The 22,709-nt window shown below is 54.5% G+C and overlaps 1 protein-coding gene across 6 annotated transcripts in view; it reads right to left on the bottom strand.

The window, feature by feature from the left end:
• Positions 1-324: 324 nt before the first annotated feature.
• The window catches only part of COQ8A (coenzyme Q8A), a 46,365-nt gene continuing 23,980 nt past the window's right edge, over positions 325-22,709 (bottom strand). For all 6 annotated transcript variants that reach the window (XM_055235040.2, XM_055235038.2, XM_063613381.1 and 3 more), the window contains 13 exons: positions 21,223-21,633; positions 20,896-20,962; positions 9,613-9,687; positions 5,688-5,810; positions 5,076-5,161; positions 4,805-4,945; positions 4,218-4,299; positions 3,997-4,090; positions 3,619-3,760; positions 3,198-3,305; positions 2,914-2,979; positions 2,518-2,604; positions 325-1,411 (listed from right to left, as the gene is read on the bottom strand). In XM_055235040.2, the coding sequence (XP_055091015.1) occupies positions 1,127-1,411; positions 2,518-2,604; positions 2,914-2,979; positions 3,198-3,305; positions 3,619-3,760; positions 3,997-4,090; positions 4,218-4,299; positions 4,805-4,945; positions 5,076-5,161; positions 5,688-5,810; positions 9,613-9,687; positions 20,896-20,962; positions 21,223-21,633 (1,767 nt within the window). In that variant the 3' untranslated portion in view covers positions 325-1,126. The remainder of the gene's footprint in view (positions 1,412-2,517; positions 2,605-2,913; positions 2,980-3,197; positions 3,306-3,618; positions 3,761-3,996; positions 4,091-4,217; positions 4,300-4,804; positions 4,946-5,075; positions 5,162-5,687; positions 5,811-9,612; positions 9,688-20,895; positions 20,963-21,222; positions 21,634-22,709) is intronic.

Raw genomic sequence — 22,709 nt, 5'->3', positions numbered from 1 at the left:
AGGTGTCACTGTCCTCCTAGTTGCCACCATCACCGGGTACAGCTGCTTCAGCAGTGTGGTACGGCCTGTCGGGGGCTGGGGCAGTGACACTGCAACCTCTCCTCTGTTCTCCACCCCTTCCACCTCCCTTCTTTCTTACAGGGAACGGGGCTGAGCCTTCCAGGTTCAGGGCCAAGGGCCTCACACTGAACCAGTCCCAAATCTTGCAAATGGGCTGTGACACTGAGCCTGCTGTGACCATCAGGTCAGAAAAGAACCACCACCACGAGCTAGAAGATACGGGTGGTCATTCTCTAGAATACAGAAGAGGGTGCACGCACCAAAGCACTTCCCATGAGCATTTTTATTAAACTGAAACAAGTTGACTCGATAATTACAAGACTTGTACAAAAATTCACAGAGCCTGTGAGGAGCCTTTGGCTGGAACTGGTGACACCTGTGCCTCTCCGGACAGACGAAGGAAGTCCCACCCCGCCTTCCAACAGCAGCGAGCCTGTCTGGCATTCCCTGTTCTGCTGCTCCCACCCTCACTGTGGGGCAGCAGTTCTTTAGAAACATTCAGCCGTCAAAGGTGAGAGCCAGCCCCACAGGTCTGGGCCTCACAGGCTTAAGGAGCACTTGTTGGCACTGTTAGATCAGCACCTCTCCCAGCTCCAGCCCATCGGCTGGAGAGGAAAAGGGCAGAAAACACAAATCTCACTTTAGAAACATAAACACACCTACTACACAGATGATAAAATCCCACAATCGTATCTGTGTTCATGTTTCTGGGTTTTGCACTGGAACAGAGATTGGAAGGGAGTAAGGACTCTCTCCCTCCTGCTTAACATTCACGTCAGGAAAAAGAAGAAAACAAAGTTGCCCTTTCATCTTCATCTACTTATTTCAGAGGACACACAGAGGCAGACTCACCGAGCAGTGGGGCTTCATCTTCATTCTTGCACTTCTCACTCTAAAATCATTTAGCAACAGAAACCGTGGAAAGCGCTGGCTACGGGGCTCCAGGCAGCCACCCCCCCTTATTGGGCAAAGGAGTTAAAAAGAGCATCACCACCACCTCCCTACTGGTTTTTGGCCTGTCTGAGGGAGAGTTCCCGCGGAGCCGGCCTGGGCATGGCCCACAGCCCTACTGCTGGGCCTGCCTCTTGCGGTAGTTGCTATAGGCCTCCTCGAACATGGCCTTGCAGGGGAAGCGGGCCTTCAGCTTGGAGCAGATGAGGAAGGAGCCGCCCATCTTCCTGTGCAGGGAGTAGGTCTCCTCGGGTGGGGGGACGAGACGGTGCCTCAGCATGACGGGAATCAGGTTGTGGATCTTCTCGGTGGTGCTCTGGGTGCCAAAATCAAAGGGCTCATCGGAGGCAAAGGCCTCCCCCAGGATGAGGATGGCATCCAAGTGGGCGTCTTCCATGACCTGGGGCAGGAGAGGAAGGGTAAATGGCGGCAAGACACCAGAGCCCTCCACCAGCCTGGGTTCCTCCCACAATGCCCAGGGCACCGAGTTCTCACACAAAGCTCTATTGTAAACTGGATTACATCATGGTAATGGGCATCAACTCACACCCACAGGGGCCAGGAACACGAGGGTAACATGGACTGGGCTGACGTGATGCAAAAGGGAGTGGTGGGGCCTGTGGCAGAATGCAGAGGATGCGTCCCACCTCCTGGCACTCATTAAGTTTTAATAAAACACTGTTCTGGCCAAAAAGAACAGAGTCCGTGGGCCTGAGCTGGCAGGGCCTCTCACCATGCGTGTCTGAGCCTGCCAGAGTTCACCCAAAAACACACCCAGCAGCCGTGTGTCTGCCCACGGGAACTAGCAGCCTAAGGAAGCTGCCGCCAACAGAGCAGGGGAGAGGAGCTGCCGCCAGGGACAGCCCAAGGTGGTCAGAGGGATGGGGGGCCAGGAATCGAGTCAGTGCGAGTGGCCATAAGGAAGAGGCGGCAGAGAGCTGCTGCCCACTGAGGGCTTACAGCTGAGATAAGGGAGGCTCAGAGATACTGACAAGCCTCAAATGGCACTCCTACAAGACAGCAAACCCAAGGCTTGACCTGGATTTCTTTAACTCCTTCCCCACTGTCAAGCAAGCGGAAAATGCCACTTTGTGGGTGGCTTCAGGCAGCACCAGCACAGACCATTCTCCTTTATTTTAAAGGCTTCTAAGGTTTCTTCTGACTCTCCCCAGGGATGAGGGGAGGGCTGGGGCTTCCCTTCCCACTTGCTCTGCACGTTGGCTCAATCAAGCCCCGACCCCAAGCCCTAAGTGGGCGAGAGTGAGAGGCAGAAACGAGCTTCACGACAAGTCCCCTGAGTCCCCAACTCACTGGCCCACTCGGAAAATCTCACGCACAGCAGGGCAGCATGGGCCAGGGCGGGCCTCAGCTTTCAGACCGTGCCCAAGGAGGCCCAGCCTCTGGGGACCCCTTGAGGGCAGCTGCCCCCTGTGCTTTCATCCATTCCTACACAGGGAGCTGGGCCCTGGGTCAGCAGGCCCCGGGGATCCCCCCAACCCTGCTCACCTTGACCTCGTAGCCGGTGAGGAACTTCATCTCTATGGATTTCGCCCGCACAGTCTCCCTGTCCCTGTCGGCAGCAGCCCTGATAATCTGGGGAGAGGCATAGGAGGGGACCGTGGGCAGCATGGAAAGAAAAGCTCCCGACATCCCAGGGAGCCAAGTGCCACACTCGGGCCCACCCCACCCTCATCCTCTCCCTGCACAGGGCCCCCGGCCAGTGCTGTGACACGCCTGGCAGCTGTCAGCCTAACTGCCTGCTGTCACCAGACCTGAGGGGCAGGCAGCGCAGATGGGGACACAAGGGCAAGAACCCAGTCATTCTCCCTACCCCAAGTCCCCCAGCATCCTGTCCCAGCCTCAGAAAAACGTGGACCAAGGCCAGGGCCCCTCTCCAGTTACCTGAATGTAGAGGTCAGTGAAGGATCTGTCATATTCCCGCGTTGCCCCAAAATCCAAAAGAGCCACCTGGGGTCAGAGACACCAGGAGAAACTTGGCCCTGGTGCTCCATGGTGCAGGTGTGGGGCCGGGAAGGGGGTGCAACAGAGGGCGGTGAGGATCCCCACTCCCGGAGCCCTGAGCTCTCTGCTGACTTTCCCAGGACAAGGGGCAGTCCAGGGCCTCACGTGCCCCATTCAGAGAAGCTCTCAGGCCTGGCTGCGGGTGCCCCCACCCTGGGGCTCACCTTGTGCTGCTGGGGGTCATAGAAGAAGTTGGACCAGTTGGGGTCTGTTTGCATGAAGTGGAACTCGAACAGCTCCCTCAGGCACAGAACCAGGATGTTGTAGCAGATCTGTGGACAGTGGGAAGGGTCTGTGTCAGGCAGCACCACACTGCCTGGTGCCCTGGGAGACTGGGGCCAGAGAAGCCCCTGCCTCCTGTTTTACCCACCCTACCCTGTGGGACTGTTTGATTCCCAGTGTCACTTAGGCCAGGGAAGGCAGCAGCTCCCCCTGTGTCCCCCTAAGTCCCACTGGTGCTACTTCACTGCCCCTCACCCCCAGGGAGCACCTCAGGGCTCCAAGTCCCCGGCTCACAAGATTAGGTCACCAAACAGCCCACGGCAGGGCCACCCCGGCCCCACCTGTCTGCTGGCACAGACGCACCTCATTCCGAATCTCCTGGCTGAGCCCTTCAGCCTGGTCCAGGGGGAAGCCGGACACCAGCTCTGTGGTCAGCACGTGTGGGCTGCAGAGCTCATCCACGATCTCAGGCACGTAGAAGAAGGGGTGGTCCTTCAGCAGTTCCCTGGGTAGGGGCAGGAGGTCACGCCCTAGCCATAGGCCCTCCACACCACCTCCCCCCCACACACACCCCACCAGGCAGAGGGCCCTCCTTCACCCCAGGCAGGATGTGGCCTCGGCCCAGGCTGCAACCCCAGCCCTCTGCCCCTCAGAGCCGGAGGGGCCTTCACCAGCTGCTGAACGTGGTTCCTTCTGCCTCCCTGGTGGAAACACGCAAGGGGGCCAGGCCGGGGACCACACCTGAACTTGCGGGCGCAGGCAGCCTCTCGCTGGTAGTCACACTCCAGGGCCAGCTCCCGCCTCAACACGTCTATCAGGTGCTCGGGGAACAGGCCTGGACCGGGGAGAAGGGCATCAGCGAGGAATGGGGCTCTGCAGGGAGGCCCCCCTCTGGTCCCCAGAAGCCAACGCAGATGCCTGCCACCCACTCCTGCCCTTGACCCAACCACCTAGCCTCAGACCTTCTGGAAGCATGTTGCTCATGTTCAGCACGGCCATGAGGTTGTTGACATCACTGTTGATGCTCTGGGCCACGCCAGGGTACTGTGGGGGTATGGGCAGGGCAGGGGAGTTAGCCCAGGGAGACGGGTGGGCCCTGCCTGGGGCACTCCCCCAACCCCCACTGACTTTCCAGCTGTGTCCTGGCCCCAGCCCACACCCTGGAGAACCAGAGCTAAGACCCAGCCATGCTGCCGTGACCCCTGGACCCCATCACAGCCTCATTGTCCACCTTCTACTGCCTCACCTCACTCACGGCCACCCTCCCACCAGCTCTGGCCCCAAAAGGCAATCACTTGTCCCCTGTCCCTGCCCATCCCAAACCAAGCTTGCTGGGGGCCCCTCCGTGCCCCCAAAGTCACTCATTTAGCAAATACTTCCCAAGCTTCTGGTGCCATCCAGGCACTGGGGCCAGAGGACACCACATATGGCCCTGCCAAGAGAGAGGGTGCCCTGCGGGACGTGGGGTGCAGAGGCCCCCATGAGCCAGGCCCCAGCTCAGCCCCCTGCAGCCCCCATAGGGACAGGCACTGCGCATCAGGCTGCCTACCTGGATCTTCATGGCCACCTCGCGGCCGCCCTTCATTCGGGCCAAGTGCACCTGCCCAATGGATGCGGCGGCGAAGGGCCGCTCCTCAAAGTATTCCAACTTGTCCCGCCAGTTGGGGCCCAGGTCGTTGTTGAGAGTTTTCTGGAGGGCAGGGCCAGGGAGGGGCTCTGAGCACGCCCTGCCTGGGCCACCCGGAGAAGCCCCGAGTCTGTCCCCTCCACCCAGTGGGGGCCGAGGACCCAGAGGGCGGGCAGAGCCCCTGGCTCCTCACCATCATCTGCTTCAGCGGCATGAAGTCCGCGCTCTGACGCACCCGCTCGAAGATCTTAGCCAGGTGGGGGTTGATAAAGGCGTCATCTGGAAGGCAGGAGAGTGACACAGGGCAAACCTGGGGATGAAAGTGTGCGCGCAGGACCTGGGAGGGCACACTCCTGGGACGCCCTGGCCACCACACCCCCCCCACCAGGAGCACGGGTGAGGCCAGAAAGACAGGAGCCCTCACACACACGCCCTCGGCCACTCGGTGTCCCTGGAGCCCCAGCCTCCGCCCAGTGACCTGAGAAGGTGGGCTTTTCACACTCAACATGCAGTTTTTCATAATTACAAAAGAAATTTGGAAAATAAAACATAGTAAAATGTTGAAATGACCTGTGTTCTGACCGCCTCTAGGGAGCAATTTTTCCTCTCTGCTCTTCTTTCCATGTGTTTCTTTGGACCCAGAGCCGCCCGCCTGGAGACCAGGCCTATTATCCTCTAACATCTCTCCCCAGCCTGCTCACATCTTGCCCACTGAGCTTTGGTGGGGCCACTGCTCCCGGCCCTGGAAGTTGACACCCCCAGCAGCCCACGCAGTCCCGGGGCAGCAGCCCCCACGTCCACTCACCCTGGATGCTCAGCATCTGGCCCAGCTTGAGCGCCGCACCACGCACCTTGCAGAGCGTGCGCACAATCCGCTCTGCATTGGCCTCAGACAGGAAAGGACTGGAATCCAGCACGGACTTCTTCCCTGTGGGCAGGCAAGAGGGGTCACCACGGCACTCGGGGGGGTCTGGGAGTGGGATGGCAAATCCAGCCTGACATAAACGGAGGCTCAATGTCTTTCCTCCCAGGCATCCATAAAACCAGCAACACAACTACTGTTCCACGTCCACCTCCCCAAGCCTGTGTGAGCCGCATCCCCAGGCCCTACGCCAGCGCCTCCCAATACACACACACAGGCATGCACACGTACATATGTGCACACACACATGCACACACACACACAGGGCCTCTCCCTTCCATATGGGGACCTGGCGGGCAGTGGCAGGGCCATGGTGCTGCCTGTGGCTGGAAGGGGCATGGGAGGGGGAACCAAGAGAGAGGGAGGGACCTGGGGGACCCAGGTGAGGAGGTGCCAAGCCTTTGCCCTGTGCACCCCCACCCAGGGCACTGCACAAAGGTCCGCTGCACCTGTGGGGTTGGCGTGCATTTGCACATGGGGCCAGGTGGCTTCAGCCAGAGGCCTGTCCTCAAGGGAAGGGCACTCAGGCCAAGGGCAGCACATCCCAGGGGTGCCCATCTCTCCCCTCCACCCACAGAGGCCCCCTGCAGCTCAGTGCAGCCAGCTGGCCAGTGATGAGCATGCAATGACCCCAAGGGTGCAGGTGGCCTTTTTCCAGTCCACCAAGGGGAGGGCTGAGGGCCGTGACTCAGGAGCAGCAGAAGGCCGGCTAAGTCAGCTGCCAGCAGCCATGTGGTCCAAGGCAGCTGGGCCCCCTCTAGCTTCCGCTCCCTCCTGGGCCATCAGTTCAGTGCTGCCTAGACATGGAGGTGCCCCTGTCCAGAGGCAGAGAGAGGCCTGAGCAGGGATCTGGAGCTCCGAGTCCTTCCACCTTCCCTGAGCCCTTCAGCACCCCTCGTCGCTGGGCCTCCAGCCCTTGTGACATTCGGAGCTTCTCCTGCCTTCTGTCCTGTGAATCTAGTTAGATCTCAAGCCCCAAGAGGTCGCAGTGCAGCTTCCTCCTCTCTGGCCCCCACAGCACCCAGCATTTGCCTCAGCTCAAATCACTTCAGGCCTGGCACAGCGCTCAGGTGGCACGGAGCCAGGTCCCCAGCAGGGGAAGAGAGAGGTGACCGTGCCACTGCCCTCTGCCCCGGAGTCAGGTGCAGCCTAGCCCCTGAGAAACCAGGGTGGGGCAGGCTGCCCTGAGAACAGAGGCTCTGCGGCCCGGAAGAGGAGCCTCGGAGAAGACCCGCATCTGCCCACACATGCAGGCAGCCACGTGGAAAGGGGCCAGGCTCACTCCAGGGTCCCAGACAGCAGGAAGGGCCCTGGGAAGGTGGGAGATATTAGCTCTGGGGGAAGAGGCTGAGCTGCCCTAGGAGGCTAAGTTATGACCCATGGGCAGAGCGAGTCCAAGAGGGCTGGGCCCAGAAGGCTCCCTGGGCCACCCCCTTGCCTTAGGCAGCAGCAGACGCCAGCGCCAAAGGAAAGGCAGTCAATGTCCCCTCTGCCCCCTAGGCCTGTGGTACTTGCGGGCTGGGGGCTTGGGCCTGGGTCCCTAGGGAGGGGCAGGCAGAGAGGGAAACCTTGAGGAGAGGCCACTGCCCCAGGCCAGAGCAGGGAGAGTCTGTCTCCTCATGACACACAGAGTAGGCCTAGGGCGGCAGCACTCCTGAGAGATGGGGATGGTGCCTGGCCCAATCGGGGCTTTCCCAGGTAACCTATCGGCAAAGCTGGTCAATGCCACAGGATGGAGGTATATCCCCCACCCAGGCAGGGCTGGCTGTGAGAATGACCTGGCAAGCGGGGATGGGCCCAGGGCTACGGCGGCGTGCCCCCAGCCCAGGAAAGGTCCTTCCAGGGCAGAGCTCAGCCAGGGTGGCCGGGGTCCTCCAGGCCAGAGGGTGCCAGGGCCTGGTCAGGAAGCTGCAGCGCAGTTTGGGGCTGCCCAGGGCCACCCCACTCCAGCCTACGCCTTGGGTCTCCCTCTCAGGGCTAACAATGTCTGGGCCCCTTAACCCCCAGCCTGGGGTCACCACTGTCCCTGACAAAGGACACCAGCTGTAACTGTGGAGCCAGCCTGGCCTCTTCCCTGCTTGGATGAGGTAGTCTGGAGAACAGCCAGCTTTGGAGAGGACAGTAGGGGACAGTAGGGGAAGGCTGGCTTCTCCTTCCAGAGAAACCCAGGCTTCATTTCCCAGAGGGTTTCAGCACCAGCGCTAAAAATACCCTTGCTAAGCCCTCCGTCCTCAGCCCCTTCCAAGGACATGCATGCCGCCCGTGTCCCCAGGACTCAGTCGGGGCCTGTGGGATGGACTAGTGCCCTTGCCCCAGAAGGCAGCGTTGGTGGGTGAAGGGGGGCTGTCTGGGGACTGGCAGGGCCCCCAAAGGGGGCTAGCCCAGGCTGGCAGACAGGGCTGTGAGGGCTGCAGTGTGGCCAGACACCGGGTGTCTCTGGCGGCCCCCATGGACGGGGGTGGAAGGGCGTGATACCAGAATGAGCTGACATTCCCAGAATAGGCCGGGGCCAGGGGACTTGGCCCAGAACTCCAAAGGCGTTTAGGAAGATCCACCAAGCAGACGGTTCCCTTGGCACTGTGCTCCACACCCCAGGCCCCGCTAACAGGAAAGCCCCTGCTGGGCTGACCTCGCACCCACCTGGCCCGCCCCCCCATGCCTGAAGAGGCCTGAAGAGGAGCCCGGCCTGGTGCTCACAGGCAGAAGGCGGCAGGAGCTCAGTGCGCCCCACTCCTCATCACAGCAGCACGAACGCCCAAAGCCTCCGCATGGTCCGTCCGCAGGACCTCTCCACAGAGGGCCCGGCCACAGCGGCCACCAACCTCAGTGGGATGAGTGTCCTGACCTGACCACCTGCCTGACCCTGGCTGTGACCTTCACCTCAGAGGTGAGGTGCCTCTGCATAGGTTACAGCCTCCCCGGGTTACTAAGCTGGTGAGGAGGAGCCTGCAGGGTCTGCCTGCACACCTCCCCTGCCCCCAGCCACACCTGACCCGGCCAGACCAGGGACTCCCAGAGAGCAGGGCAGCAGCAAAAGGTGGGTTTACAAGGAGGTGTGCAGGTGTATGGAGGGTGTGTAAGAAGGTGTGTGGGGGTGTGGTGGGTGTGGAGGGTAAGGAGGTGCAGTGTTCAATGGGTGATTGGTGGGTGTGTGGAGGGTGTGTAAGGTGTGCAGGTGTGAGGTGGGTGTGTGGAGGGTGTGTAAGGTGTGCAGGTGTGAGGTGGGTGTGTGGAGGGTGTGTAAGGTGTGCAGGTGTGAGGTGGGTGTGTGGAGGGTGTGTAAGGTGTGCAGGTGTGAGGTGGGTGTGTGGAAGATGTAAGGAGGTGGGCGGGTGTTTGGTGGGTGTGGAGGGTAAGGAGGTGGGCGGGTGTTCGGTGGGTGTGCAAGGGGCGTGTAGGGAGGTGTGCGGGTGTTTGGTGGGTGTGCAGGGGGCTGTAAGGAGGTGTGCGGGTGTTTGGTGGGTGTGCAGGGGGTAAGGAGGTGTGCGGGTGTTTGGTGGGCGTGCAGGGGGTGTGTAAGGTGTCCAGGTGTGCAGAAGGCATGTGGGTCTGCAGGCAGCCAGAAGGAAGGGGCTGGGTGGCCACTTTGGGCTGGGAGGAGGAAGGGCCTCTAAGCCTGTCCCCCTCTAAAGCAGGTCAATCCGTCTGTATGAACAGCCTCATCACCCCAGGGATGCCACTTACTTGGAACCCCATGCAAATACGGCCTAGCTGGCTGACACTCCCAGAGCACAGGTAGGGCTGGGGACTGACAGGCTCAACCCTCCCAGAGCCCACCCTGCCCCTCCCACTGAAGGGCCCGGCTCACCTGAGGGGTCCTCGGAGCGCAGGCTCTTCTTGGCGACCTCTGCCAGTGCCCCGAAGCCCAGACCCACGGCCAGACCTGCAAGGAGGAGGGGGCGGGCACTCAGTGCTCACGCAGGGCTGGGGCCACCCGCCACCCACCCGTAAGGTCTGGGGCAGCACCACACAGACACCGCTTGCACCAAGGGCCCTCGCTGCCATACCAGCATTTTGAAAAGTGGGGAACAAGGTGGGAGATGCCACCTGTTGTTTTAAGAGAACATTTGGCTGGAGGTAGGTGTTTCCAGTGAAAAAGATTCAGGAATCCACCGCCCCACACCATCACCTTTGATAATCCACAGACTCACGGGCACACGGACACCCCAAAGTAATGCCAGCTGGGAAGCACCTGGGAAGGACCCAGCACAAATGGGAAGACAGACCAGGGATGGTCCACAGACCAAGGTCACCCCGACCACACAGGGCACCCTGAGAACACAACCACCCCCCTTCAGGTCTGTCTGAAAAGCCTCCACTCACCTAGACTTCCCTAATTCACTAGAACAGGAGGGGTGTTGCCACAGGCATACAAAGCACTTGGTGGTGAGAGTGAGAACACTTTTGGCTCCCCCTAATCCAAGCCAGGGGAACTCGCGGGGCTCAGGTGCAGCCCTCGCTGGGGAATGGAAGACCCTCTCACCCACCCTGCTTTCTGCAGGGCTGGCAAACACTGACATCTGAGGACCGTGGGGTGCCAGGCCTTCCCCTTATCCTCTTTCACAATCTTCCGAATCAAGGTCCACTAACACCTCATTTATCCAAAAATCAATGAATCATCCCAGCTGCTCAAGAAAGCCACTCCCCACCCCTGCCCAGGAGCCCAGAAGGTGCCACTAATGCCACACCTCACCCAGGGCCAGTATTCTCTTCCTTTATACCCAGCTGTAGCTGACTTTCCAAGGCAGGCATGGGTGAGCAGAAAGAGGGTGAAGAGCACCTGGCTGGGCATGGTGACCACAGCCAGCAGGGCTGAGACCAGAGGGGCCGCACAATGAGCCGGCCTGGGAGAGCCCCGCACCCCGCACCCTGGCAACATCAAAGCCCCGCAGCCCCACAGCCAGGCAACATGGCAACGCCACAGCCCCACCGCCCGGCAGCCAGGCAACATTGCAGCCGGGGGCTGTTGGGGGAGAGGGCTCACACCAGGACGCTCTGTTTAAGGGGCAAGGAAACTGGCATCTGCTTCCATGTTTCCAAATTCTCTACAGTGATTATGCATGACTTTTATGAAAAATACAGAACTTGTTGAAAATTTAATGAAAAGTACATTTTAAAAATAAAAAGAAGATAACTCAATTTTTTAAAAAAATGTTTTTGCAATACATTTTTACCCACACCCGGGCAACAGTGCACCCTCCACGTCCCCAGCTGTCTGGGCAGCCCCTGCCTCACAGGCTGTCGTGTGGGCGTGAGTAGAGCACTCGCCGGGCCAGGCACACGCAAAGGCCACACAAGCAGCTGCTGTTGTTCTCGTGACTCTATTCAAAAAGGCTGGACCGGCGCAGAACAAAAGAAATAGAAGGTAAGCCACACATATAATTGTTACTTTTCTAGCAGCCACACTGAAAAAGGCAAGAAGAAACATGCAAAATGAATTCTAATAGTATAATTTACTTAATATACCCAAAATGTTATCATTTCAACAAGTAATCAAAATAAACATTATTAGAGATATTTTACACTTGTGTGTGTGCACAAAGTCTCCAAATGCCATGTGTGTTTTATACTCAGCACATCCCACTGTGGACCAGCCGCATTTCCAAGGCCCCATGTGGCTGGCGGCTCCGTACTAGGCAGCATGGGGCAGGAAAAGCCGAGCCTACTGGCCCTCAGGAGTGACAACACACATGGTACAGATGTCTGCTGTGTTGGGACGGGGATGCCTGGCAGGTACATCAGCTCTTTCTCTCGCTGTGGAAAGCCCTGGGCTCAGAGCTGGGAGACACAGTCCCCATTTAAACATTAACTCCCTGACGCCCGCCCACCTCTGCCCTGCCAGCACTCGAGCACACGATCTGACTTAGCAAAATAAACGGAGACAGGCAACATTAGCCTGCGCACTGCAGTGACCTTCACCAATGTCTCTCTGTGTCTGGATTCTTCTCTGCCTGAAGCAAGTCCAGAGACAAGCCCACAAGAGGGGCAGGTGGCTCCACAGGTTACCGGAGATGCCACAGCTGTAGGGTGGGCCACATTGAGCTCCTCCTTCTGCAGGCAGAGGTATGTCCCCCTCACCACCCTCCATCAGGACTGCCCCCTCAAACTGTTCTCTGGCCACTTTCAGGCTCACAGCTCTCCACTGGCAAGGACCTGTTATTAAACAAATGACCAAAAGAATATCCCACAGAGGAGGCCTCAGGCCCCACACGTCCCTCAGGACCGACCAGCCCGGTGCCAGGCCGAGGCGCTGCCCACTGACAGACAGGCTCCATCGGCAGGCTCCCCAGGGGGCAGAAACCAGCCCAGCCGGCCGGCAACCCTGACCTTGGCCTCACGAGCTCCTGCCCCAGTGAACCCAGAATAAACTGAGGCCCTCCCGTCCCGGACTCAGCGCATTGCTCAGGACCCCAGGCCGGCCTCTGCCCTCCACTAGAACCAGCCAGCACTGGAGGCAACTCCAGAAGACAAGCACCTCAGCCGAGACTCCCCAGGTCCTCGTGGACACCTCACACCTCTCCCTGCTCAGATCCACATTCTAAGAGCACCCCCCGGCTTGGCCCGCATGGCAGCAAGGGAGCCCTGCAGGAAAACCAGCCCCAGCACAAGCTCCAGGCTCTAAAGCCACTGTCAGCAGCCTTGCTTCCCTCCTGGCCTGTTCCAGGAAAGCTTCTGACATGTTTCTCACAGAGAGAAGTTATGCATTGAAGGAATGACAGGCGAGGGAGGGGCAGGCTCTCCCCCAGGCAGGAACACAGGCTGCAGGCCAACCTCCTATGACTTCTGGAGCCCAGTCCCCCACAAGACCCCATCCTCCCAAAAGTCCCTCTAGGAGGTCATCAGAGCCAAACAGGGCCTTCCTGTGGGCAGTCACTTGGCTTCTGCCCAGATGGACACCAGGAGGTTAAAAAAAAGCAAAACATCAAATACCTTCCAACCTAGCAGGCTGGGTGAAAAGTGCTTAAGGGTGGGGGTGAGTAAGTAAAGTTCCTTGGGGCTTTGGCTTTACCTGCCAGAAACTAGGCCTGTTTACAGAGAAGGGCTCGGGGGAGTTTCTCTACCAGCAAGGGGTAAAGATACAGCTAAAGATAAACAGCAGCAAACTATAAACCAGGCGCTGCGCTAAGCCCAGCTTTTACTAAGGCATCCAACAATCCTCGTCTGATAGACAAGAAATCCCCACAGAAAATGCAGCGGCCCAGGAGGCTTCCCTTTGCTTCAAGGTGTTCCTGAATCCCCAGTGATTCAGTCTTTCTCTATCACCACCTGGTATCCTCCAGCTGCCCCCAGCCTCAGGGGAGGACAGGGGGCCTGGGGAGGGGGCTGCAGCCCACAGCAGGGGAGGAAGGGGCACGGGAAGGGGAGAGGAGTTCCTAGCGGCTGCTCTCACAGGTTCTCAGTATCTGTCCCTCTGTTCCCAGAACTGGACTGGTGGGGGAGGGGAAGAGCTACAGCCCCTCTGGGGCCTAACTGCAGACCATGGCCAGGCTCAGACTTCCACACGCACCACAGAGGCCTGGGCTCTAGTCCCAGGGATGTCACAAATAACCATATGGCCCTGGGCCATATACTTCTTCTTGGCTCAGCTTCCTCATCTGTAACAGGAGAGAATAAGAACCTCCCTCATCTCCAACACAGAGCTCCTGAAATACACAGAAAAGCCCCTTTCCAAGAAGGCTCCTGAGAAGGCAAAAAACTACACTCCCGCACCCCTGCCGAGGATGCAGAACTCTTGGGTCTAGAGCACATCTGTCCTGCTGCAAAGTGGACCCAGAAGAGCACTGGCACTGCAGGAAGCATGGCGTGTGCCCTCAGCAAATCAGGCTGGCATCACTGCCTGCCACTTGTCGCTGGCCTTGTATGCAGCCCTGTCAACAAAGGGGCATCATGCCAGCAGGTTAGGGCAAACAGTGCTGTTGCAGGGGGTCCTGAGGTCCCAGCCAAAGGGTCCAACAGCATCACTGCTGTGGAATGGCTCTCAAGGCCATGGCAAGTCACAGCCAGGTCTCGAACGGTGTCCAGAAACCAAGTGATACTGTGAGTCTTTCACAAAACTAAGTTATTCCATTTATTATCCTCTATCTTGAAGCACGTACTTTACACTTTTGCACTGTTAAAATGTTCTTTTGAAAAGATAAAGTGATGGTATAAAGTGGTGCTGCTTTGTTTTAAATGTTCTTACATGCAAAATTTTAAAAATAACCACCCCAAGCCCATTCACCCAACATTTGTTTTAAATTTTACCACTGAGATGAGGGACACAAAAGTTTGGGGGGGATGGGGCACAATGGTCCCAGAGAGAGCTTTGCTGCTGGTGTATTAACAGTATCCGAAGTGTACTGGCATCTTTGGGAAATTAAGCAACAAGAGCCAACAGCCTAAGCAATGCCTGTTTTCTAACATAAGAGAGTTACCTTACCTCTTAGGAAACCCAATGGAGTCTCATAAGCTATATTTAAAAGCAAAGTATTTTTCTGGGAGTAAGGGACTCCTAACCTTTTACCTTTGAAAAATAATAGGATACCCAAGGGTCCATTCCCTCTACTCTTCATTCCTGGCCCACTGACATGCTTTTTCTCATATGAGCATCTCCTTGTTTTCACAGGTCAAATTTCAAAATCCATTCTACACAGAATCAAATAATATTATTGCTCCCTATTTCTTTACTTTTTGTTTCCTGTCTTCCTCTCTCCCCTTTTCCTCTCTCCCCTTCTGCCTTAATGATGCGGACTGTAAGTTCCTGTGTGAAGGCCCCAGGAACCACCACAGTGCTATGCACAAAGCAGTGTTCAACTCCTTCTGGCAAGTCTTCTCTAGTACCTCCTCTATCCACCAAAGTCTCAATTCTATAGGTGTCCATTTCTCAATGTATAGGTACAGAGGAGATAAGTCATCTCCTCTGAACCTGCAAGACTGAAGGATAAATGGAAAAAGGGATGGAAAATACAGAAAAGAGCAAAAGAGACACAGGGGACAGTGGAAAAAGATCTAACATATATGTAACTGGAGTCCCAGAAAGAGAGGAGAGAGAGAATAGTACAGAAATAATATTTGAAGAAATGATGAAAATTTTCCAAAACTGATGGAAGCCACAGTTCAAGATGCTCTGTAAACCCCAAGCAGAATAAATACAAAGCAAACCACACTCAAGCATGTCACAGTCAAACTGCTAGAGAACAAAAGCAAAAAGGAAATTGTAAAAGCAGCCAGAGAAAAGAAATAAGATATAACTTTCAAAGGAGCAGCCATACAACTGATAGCCACATTTTCAAAAAAAACAAAGTAAGAAAACAATAGAGGAATATTATTAAAGTGATCAAAGGAAACATATTTTCAACATCAAATATTCTACCCAGCAAGAATACCTTAAAAAAAAACAAAGTATGATGATATATTCTCTTTTTTTTCTTTTTTTTTTTTGAGATGGAGCTGTCGCCTGAGCTGGAGTGCAATGGCGCCATCTTGGCTCACTGCAACCTCCGCCTCCCCAGTTCAAGTGATTCTCCTGCCTCAGCCTCCCAAGTAGCTGGGATTACAGATGCCCACCACCACGCCTGGCTAACTTTTTGTATCTTTAGTAGAGACAGGGTTTCACCGTGTTAGCTAGGATTGTCTCCATTTCTTGACCTCATGATCCACCCTCCCTCACCTCCCAGCACTCTGGGAGGTGAGGTGGGTGGATCACCTGAGGTCAGGAGTTCGAGATCAGCCTGGCCAACATGGCAAAAGCCCATCTCTGCTAAAAATACAAAAATTAGCTGGGTGTGGTGGCATGCACCTGTAATCCCAGCTACTCGGGAGGCTGAGGCAGGAGAATTGCATGAACCCGGGAGGCAGAGGTTGCAGTGAGCCAAGATGGCACCACTGCACTCCAGCCTGGGCAACAAGAGCAGAACTTCATCTCAAAAAATAAATCAATAAAAAATAAATAAAAACTAAAAGAATTCATGATTAACAGAGTACATTGTAAGAGAGAAGAGAGTTTCTCAGAGAAAAAGAAAATTATACCAAATAAAATTATAGAAATGCAGGAAGAAAGAAACACAAAAAAGGGCAAATATGTGGGTAAATCTAAATTCATATGGGCTGTACAAAGAAATAATATCTTGTGGTGTTTAATATATCTTAATAATATCTAAAAAGTGTTCTAAGGTATTAGCATTATTGGAGAAGTAGTAAAAATAATCAATCACTTATTTTTATATTGTAATAAGTCAAGATGCATGCTGTAATCTCAAGAGTGATCACCAAAAGAACAGTAAAGGAATGTAAAACATAAGAGCTAACAAAGAGAACACATGCATGGTCATGTATCATATAACATTTCAGCCAACGGACTGCATATATGACAGTGACAGATTATATCATATTTTTACTATACCTGTTCTATGTTTAGGTACACAAATACCATTGTATTACAGTTATCTACTGTATTCAGTACAGTAACATGTTGCACAGGTTTGTAGCCTAGGAGCAACAGGCTATGCCATACAGCCTGTTGTAGTAGGCTATACCATCTAGGTTTGTGTAAGTACACTCTATGATGTTCACACAATGATGAAACTGTCTAACAACACATTTCTCAGGCTGAATCCTTGCTAAGACACACATGAGGGCCAGGTGCGGTGGCTCATGCCTTTAATTGCAGCACTTTGGAAGGCTGAGGCAGGTGGATCACTTGAGGCCAGGAGTTCAAGATCAGCCTGGCCAACATGGCAAAACCCTGTCTCTGATAAAACTACAAAAATTAGCCGGGCATGGCGGCACACACCTGTAATTCCAGCTATTTGAGAGGCTGAGGCATGAGAATTGCCTGAGGTTGCTGTGAGCCGAGATCACGCCACTGCACTCCAGCCTGGGTGACAGAGCGAGACTCTGTCTCCAAAAAAAAAGAGAGGCATGACTATAATTTTAAGTCTTTGATTAATTTAAAAGAAGGCAAGACAGGAGAGAAAAAGGGGGACATAACAGACAGGTCAAATAGTAAACAAACAAAAACTAAGATAGTAGATATAAACTTCAATACATCTGCAATTGCACTTAAATGTAAATGGCCTAAATGTTCTCATTATAAGATTATCAGTCTGCACTTAAAACACACAAAAAACCATCTATATATGCTGCTCATAGATATGCATTAAACATAAGGACATTTTAAAAGTTAAAAGTAGAGGGGAGAAAAAAAAAGATAACATGCAAACATTACCCAAAACAAAGCTGGAATGTAGCTATAGTAATATCAGACAGTGAAGACTTTCACAGAGATTAAAAGAGGCATAAGAACAAAGAGTCAATCCCTAGGAGGATATAAGAATTCTAAATCTGGCCAGGCGCGGTGGCTCACGCCTGTAATCCCAGCACTTTGGGAGGCTGAGGCGCGTGGGTCACGAGGTCAGGAGATCGAGACCATCATGCGCCTGTAGTCTCAGCTACTCAGGAGGCTGAGGCAGGAAAATCACTTGAACCTGGGAGGTGGAAGTTGCAGTGAGCCAAGATTGTGCCACTGCACTCCAACCTGGGCAACAGAGCAAGACTCTGTCTCAAACAAAAAAAAAAGAATTCTAAATCTGTAGGCAACAAATAACATAGCTTTAAACCATATAAAGCACAAGTCAATAGACTAAAAATAGGTAAATCCACAATCTTGGCAGACTTTTTAATGCCTCTCTCGATAGCTTATTGAATAAGGAAACCAAAATCACTTAAAAATCTGATCAATATGAATAATAAACCAGACTAGATAGACAGATCACCACACTCAACATGAATTATTTTCAGGTAAACATGGAACATTTACCAAAATATTCCCATTTGGAATCAATGACAAGACCCTTATTTCACAAAAGAGAAAACCACGGTAGGGCCCAAGGTCACACTAGAAGCACAGTTGTAATTAAAGGCCAGTTATTATGATGACCTAAAGTTCAGTTCTGACCCCATATCCAATATATGACCCTTTCTTTCACACCACTCTTTAATAAAATCTAATATCCACAGATCATCCTGCCCATAGCATCACAGTCATAATGTCCCATAGCCAAACTGGACTTAGGACTCATGCCCCGCCCCCATTTCAGCATCAAAATGAGCCCCTGGAATTGGAAAGCCCTTGACTTCCACTTCTATATAGCTGAATACCTGCTGCTAACCTCGCTGAAAACCCGTCTGGGTCCCTGCAGCAGCCCTACCTCCCTGAGACCTAGAGCAATCCCTTTCCTTCATAACCCCGTGTAAAAACTTCCTAAAGTCTGTCAGTCTGCACCTGAAAAACACCTTTCCTCCATGAAGGGAAGAAAGGCTAGAGGTATTTTCTAGGAGAACAAAGTACAACAGTGCAACTGCAAACTGCATGATGACCCAACAGTAAGCTGTACATTTCACACTGCAGTGAAGAACATACTTAAAATAGTATGTATATCTCTCTCAAACTAAAGTATCTTGCCATGTGTATAGTTCATTCTAAGGATGTACGATACTAATTCTAATCTTTTCTGTTTCATTCTGTTTAACTTGTTTTTGTCTGTTTTGTTTTTTGAGACAGAGTCTCACTCTGTCGCCCCCACTGGAGTGCAGTGGTGCAATCTCAGCTCACTGCAACCTTTCCCTCCTGGGCTCAGGCAATTCTTGTGCCTCAGCCTCCCGAGTAGCTGGGATTACAGGCACACGCCACCACACCTAGCTAATTTTTGTATTTTTTTAGTAGGAACGGGGTTTCACCATGTTGGCCAGGCTGGTCTCAAACTCCTGACCTCAGGTGATTCTCCCACCTCGGCCTCCCAAAGTGCTGAGATTACAGTTAACTTGTTTTTTATATGCTGATCCTGACGCATTAAATTAATTTCACAGTTACTAAAGGGTCATAACCTACAGTCTGAAAGGTTCAACTGGGTGAGCTAGAAGGCCCGGAATTCCCCACTAGGGCCAGAACGGCACGTTCTTTCCTGACTTGGCTTCTCTTTGCTCCCATCCTGCCATCTCCAAGCCTGAAACATCACCTGTCAATTGCTTGGGCAACAACATGAGCGTCTCTGAATCATAGCTGTGGGGCAATCCTCCAGCACACAGACATCCACAGATGACTCCGTGCATCAGGCAGGTGTCAGCAAAGGCTCCAGAGGCTTCTGATGCTACAAAGCACCCAAGACCAGGGCTTCAACTCCGCTAACCCAGGCTCCCTCTGGCTGTCCATAATCCCCCACCCTCTGAGGAGAGCCCTCTACCTTTTTTTTCCTACACATCTTCCTGTATATAACCCCTTCCACATCAGTCTCTGTCTTCCTTAACCCGTCACCCAAAAGGGTCTGACTTCTGCCTGCTTCGCCAGGACTTTATGGTGCTCCACCAGATTCTAATTCACCATTAAGACTTTCATTCTGACCACTTTTCCCAAACAGCCTGCATTAGCTCTACTGCTTCTCCCTACCCCACAAAGACTCCCAAGCGAGGACTGCACCAGTCCTGAAACATGTCAAACTCAGCCTTCCAGGGACAGGCTCACCAAGAGTCTAGAGTGAAGGGAAGAGGGAGGGGACAGAGAAAAGCTACCGATGTGAAAACAGGGTAGCTCCTGCCCTCAAAATCATGGGGAGAGAAGACAGCCTCCATTCAATATTTTAATAAGAAATAATACGTTACCCAACGACAAGCCAATGTGCAAAGCAGGTAACATGCCAAGTCTTCCAAGGGATAAGGACTATTAGAGGCCACCAGGGCAGTGATTCTCAAACTCATTCTGACAGCAGAACTCAGGAAGGTGTGATATTCTATGAGGGACTGCTTGAAACGTTACCCCAGGAAAAGGAAATAAGCAAATACTCTTGGCCATCACATAGATGACACTTCATAACTAAATTCCTGAATGGCTAAGTAACAGTGGATGCCAAATATTAAGGTAACAATTATGAAAGAAAACCTTACCGTTGAGAAAACTCTATCTAGTTAACCAAGTCTGCTCGGCACCTTGGCGAGGGGGGCCAGCCATCATTCAGTGTCAGAACCCACACACATTACCCAGCTCCCAGAATACCAGGCTCTTGGGGAGCACAGTACGTGAGCCTCTGCCCAGAACCAGTCTTGAACAAGTAGGATGGGGTTTCCAAAAGAGAATAGGCAGGAGCGGAGAACAGCATGTATGATGGATGGTGTATGGGAGGAGAAACATAAACCAGCAAAGAGACAGGCAGACCCATGAGAGTGCGTCTCCATGACCCCCCCAGACCAGCACCATCATGGACCACTCAGACCTCTGCTGCCTACAGCCCTGCAACTAACCACTCACCCAAGGTCAGGGTCCAAATCAAGCCACCAACACTGTGGCTTGCATTAATTATATCACCTGGAGAACCTACTGAGGACAGCTGAGTGTTAAAGAAATGCAATCCCAGTAACTAACTTAGAGTGTACCACAGCAAAGGAGATGGCACTTTAACAGGAACATCTGGGCCAGCAAATTAGCAGCACCGTGACAAACATGATGCCATCAAAGCAGACACAACTGCTATAAACCTTCACTATAAAATCACCCTTCAACTTGTATAAAAAGAGCGCACGTGTACTGGGCACAATGACAACTCAACCCCCCAAAGAAAAGTACAGAGAAATGGCTTTAAACAGCAGCAGCTGGAGGCCATGGCATCTTGTCACTCCACTCATCAGCCGCAGGCCTGTGGGGACCCAGCAAATGGGCTCCCTAAATGTCTGGTCCCAAGGGAAAGAAAGCCCTGCTGAGTTCCTGAACAGCCCCAGGGAAGAGCTTTACCTCACTGCCCAGCCTCCTTCTGGAGGCCTCCAAAGCAGCCGACTGGTAGTGAGCCTGAGGCAGGGGTGAAACAGAGATGCTGCAGACACCGTCTCCAGGCAAGGCCTGCCGGGCAGTCCAAGCTCAGCTCTTGGCACGGCATCGGCCCTGTACCAGCCCGCAGGGGAGAGCCAGGCAGAGCCGGAATCCAGTAACTGAATCATCCTCCCATGAAAAACTCCAGCCCTCACAACAGCTCATGCAGGGGCGGCCACCACCACCTGCTCCCCCGACGCACTCCCTGGGATACTGCTGGGCCGCCTAAGGCAGCCCAGGAGCACACAGCCACCTTACCTCCGAAGTTGGCCAGCCGGCCAATCCTTGTCACAGGCACCTTCCGCTCCCGGGCATGCTCGCTGAGCTGGAGGGAGACGAGAAAGAGACCTGTGGAATCAGCCAAGGGGACAGGACCAACCTTCAGAGGCTCCTGTTGCCCCCACATCTCCTCTCCACCCCACAGGCAGCAGCTCCGCCTGACAGCACCCTCCACCAAGAGGGGGCCACTACGCTCCTAAAAACCCCAGACCACAGTACCCAGGAAAAGTCCCTAGAGCAGGGACCAAGGCCATCACTGCTGTGGGCGGGAGCTCCCTCGGCCCTCCAGGGGCCTCCCGGACGCACCGTCTGTTTGTGCTGCTTGTTCTCGGGGCGAGCCTTAGCCTGCCGGGCCTTCTCAATGTCCTCGGCTGTGAGGCCCCCAACAGGGGATTGGTCCTGGTGGAAGAACCTTCGCTGAAAGCCTGTGGCAGAGAATGAGTCTCTGGGGTTTGCAAAGAGCCTCCCGTTGGCCCTGCCCAGAGGGGAGGAGGCCTGGCCAGGGAACCCGGCTTCTCTAAAGGGTCCACTGGCCATGTAGGCGGGAGCTGGGCCCTCGCTGTGGGCATGACCCAGGGGCGGAGGCGCTGACTGGTCGGAGGCGGAGGCTGCAGAGAAGTCTGTGGAGGCTCCGGCTGCCTGCGGGACTGAGAAGTGGAACTCCCCTTCTGGGCCGTCGAAGTTCTCAGCAAAATATTCTTCACGTTTATCCTGACCCTGCAGGGAGCAAAGGCCAGCATTAGGAGAGCAAGAGCGAGCCAGGAGCTCCTCCCTGCCTGTCCCCTGCTGCCCAGGACAGCACAACACCAGCATCCCGCCCCTTCCCACCTCCAGAGGTGGCACAGTGCTGCACCTGAGGCCCGGCACCCTTCCCAGCCTGGGAGCCGGGACCTGGGCTCCAGCCCTGCTTCTGTTGGGGCTCTGCTGTGTGGTCCTAGGTGGGACACTGAGCACCTACTGTGTGCCCAACCAGGGCCAGGCCAAGTGCACACTACACCCGCAGCGGGTTGCTCACCTATAAAACAGGGCCAAGGAGGCCTCCAGGGCTTTGGAGATGGTAAACCAGGGCGCAAAAGACAGGGAAAGCTCTGAGAGGTGAACACACAGCCTAAGACCAGCAAGGGGTGAGGGAAGCACACCGATGGGCCCATCTAAGCCCACAGCTTACTGGAGACATGGATGCCACCCACCAGCCGGGGTGTGCATGTAAGAGATTCTCACTGGAGAGGTGGTCACAACCAGGACCAGGCCTGGCCGTCCCTAAGAGCTCAGGGTACAGGGAAATGGAGGGGCAGGGGAGAGGATACACCGTGTTTTCTTTGTGACGGTCACCAAGGCCTGAGCTTTGGGCCCAGGTCCTTTCTGCTTCTGAACCAGGAGTGACCTTGAGTAAGCTCCTGACCCTTCTCTGCTACTTCCTCATCTGAAAATAGGGCTCCTCACAGTCAGTTACTGGAGGCCACAGACAGGGCCAGGAAACAGCACCCAGGAGCCTATAATTAGAACAGCGCCAGCTTCTAGAGGGAGACCAGTGGCCTGGATTCCCAGCTTCAACTGAAACAAATGAAATGCGCAGGGTATGCAGACAGCAGGATACCCAAGCCTCTCGTTCTGCTGTCTAAGATGTCACAGGATGGGAGGGAGGAGAGAGACAGGCTGTTACACTCACTTCAAAAAGCAGGAAATTGAGGCAAAGACAGCTAATGTGCTGGTGAAGGTCACCAGGCAGCAAATGACAGAGCCGGGATCCAACACCCAGGCTGGCCCCGCTGGCTGCGACAATATTCTCAGAG

The sequence above is a fragment of the Symphalangus syndactylus genome, chromosome 19 (genome assembly GCF_028878055.3).
Source record: "Symphalangus syndactylus isolate Jambi chromosome 19, NHGRI_mSymSyn1-v2.1_pri, whole genome shotgun sequence".
Classification (NCBI taxonomy): Eukaryota; Metazoa; Chordata; class Mammalia; order Primates; family Hylobatidae; genus Symphalangus; species Symphalangus syndactylus.
This window is presented reverse-complemented; position numbering and strand designations above follow the sequence as displayed.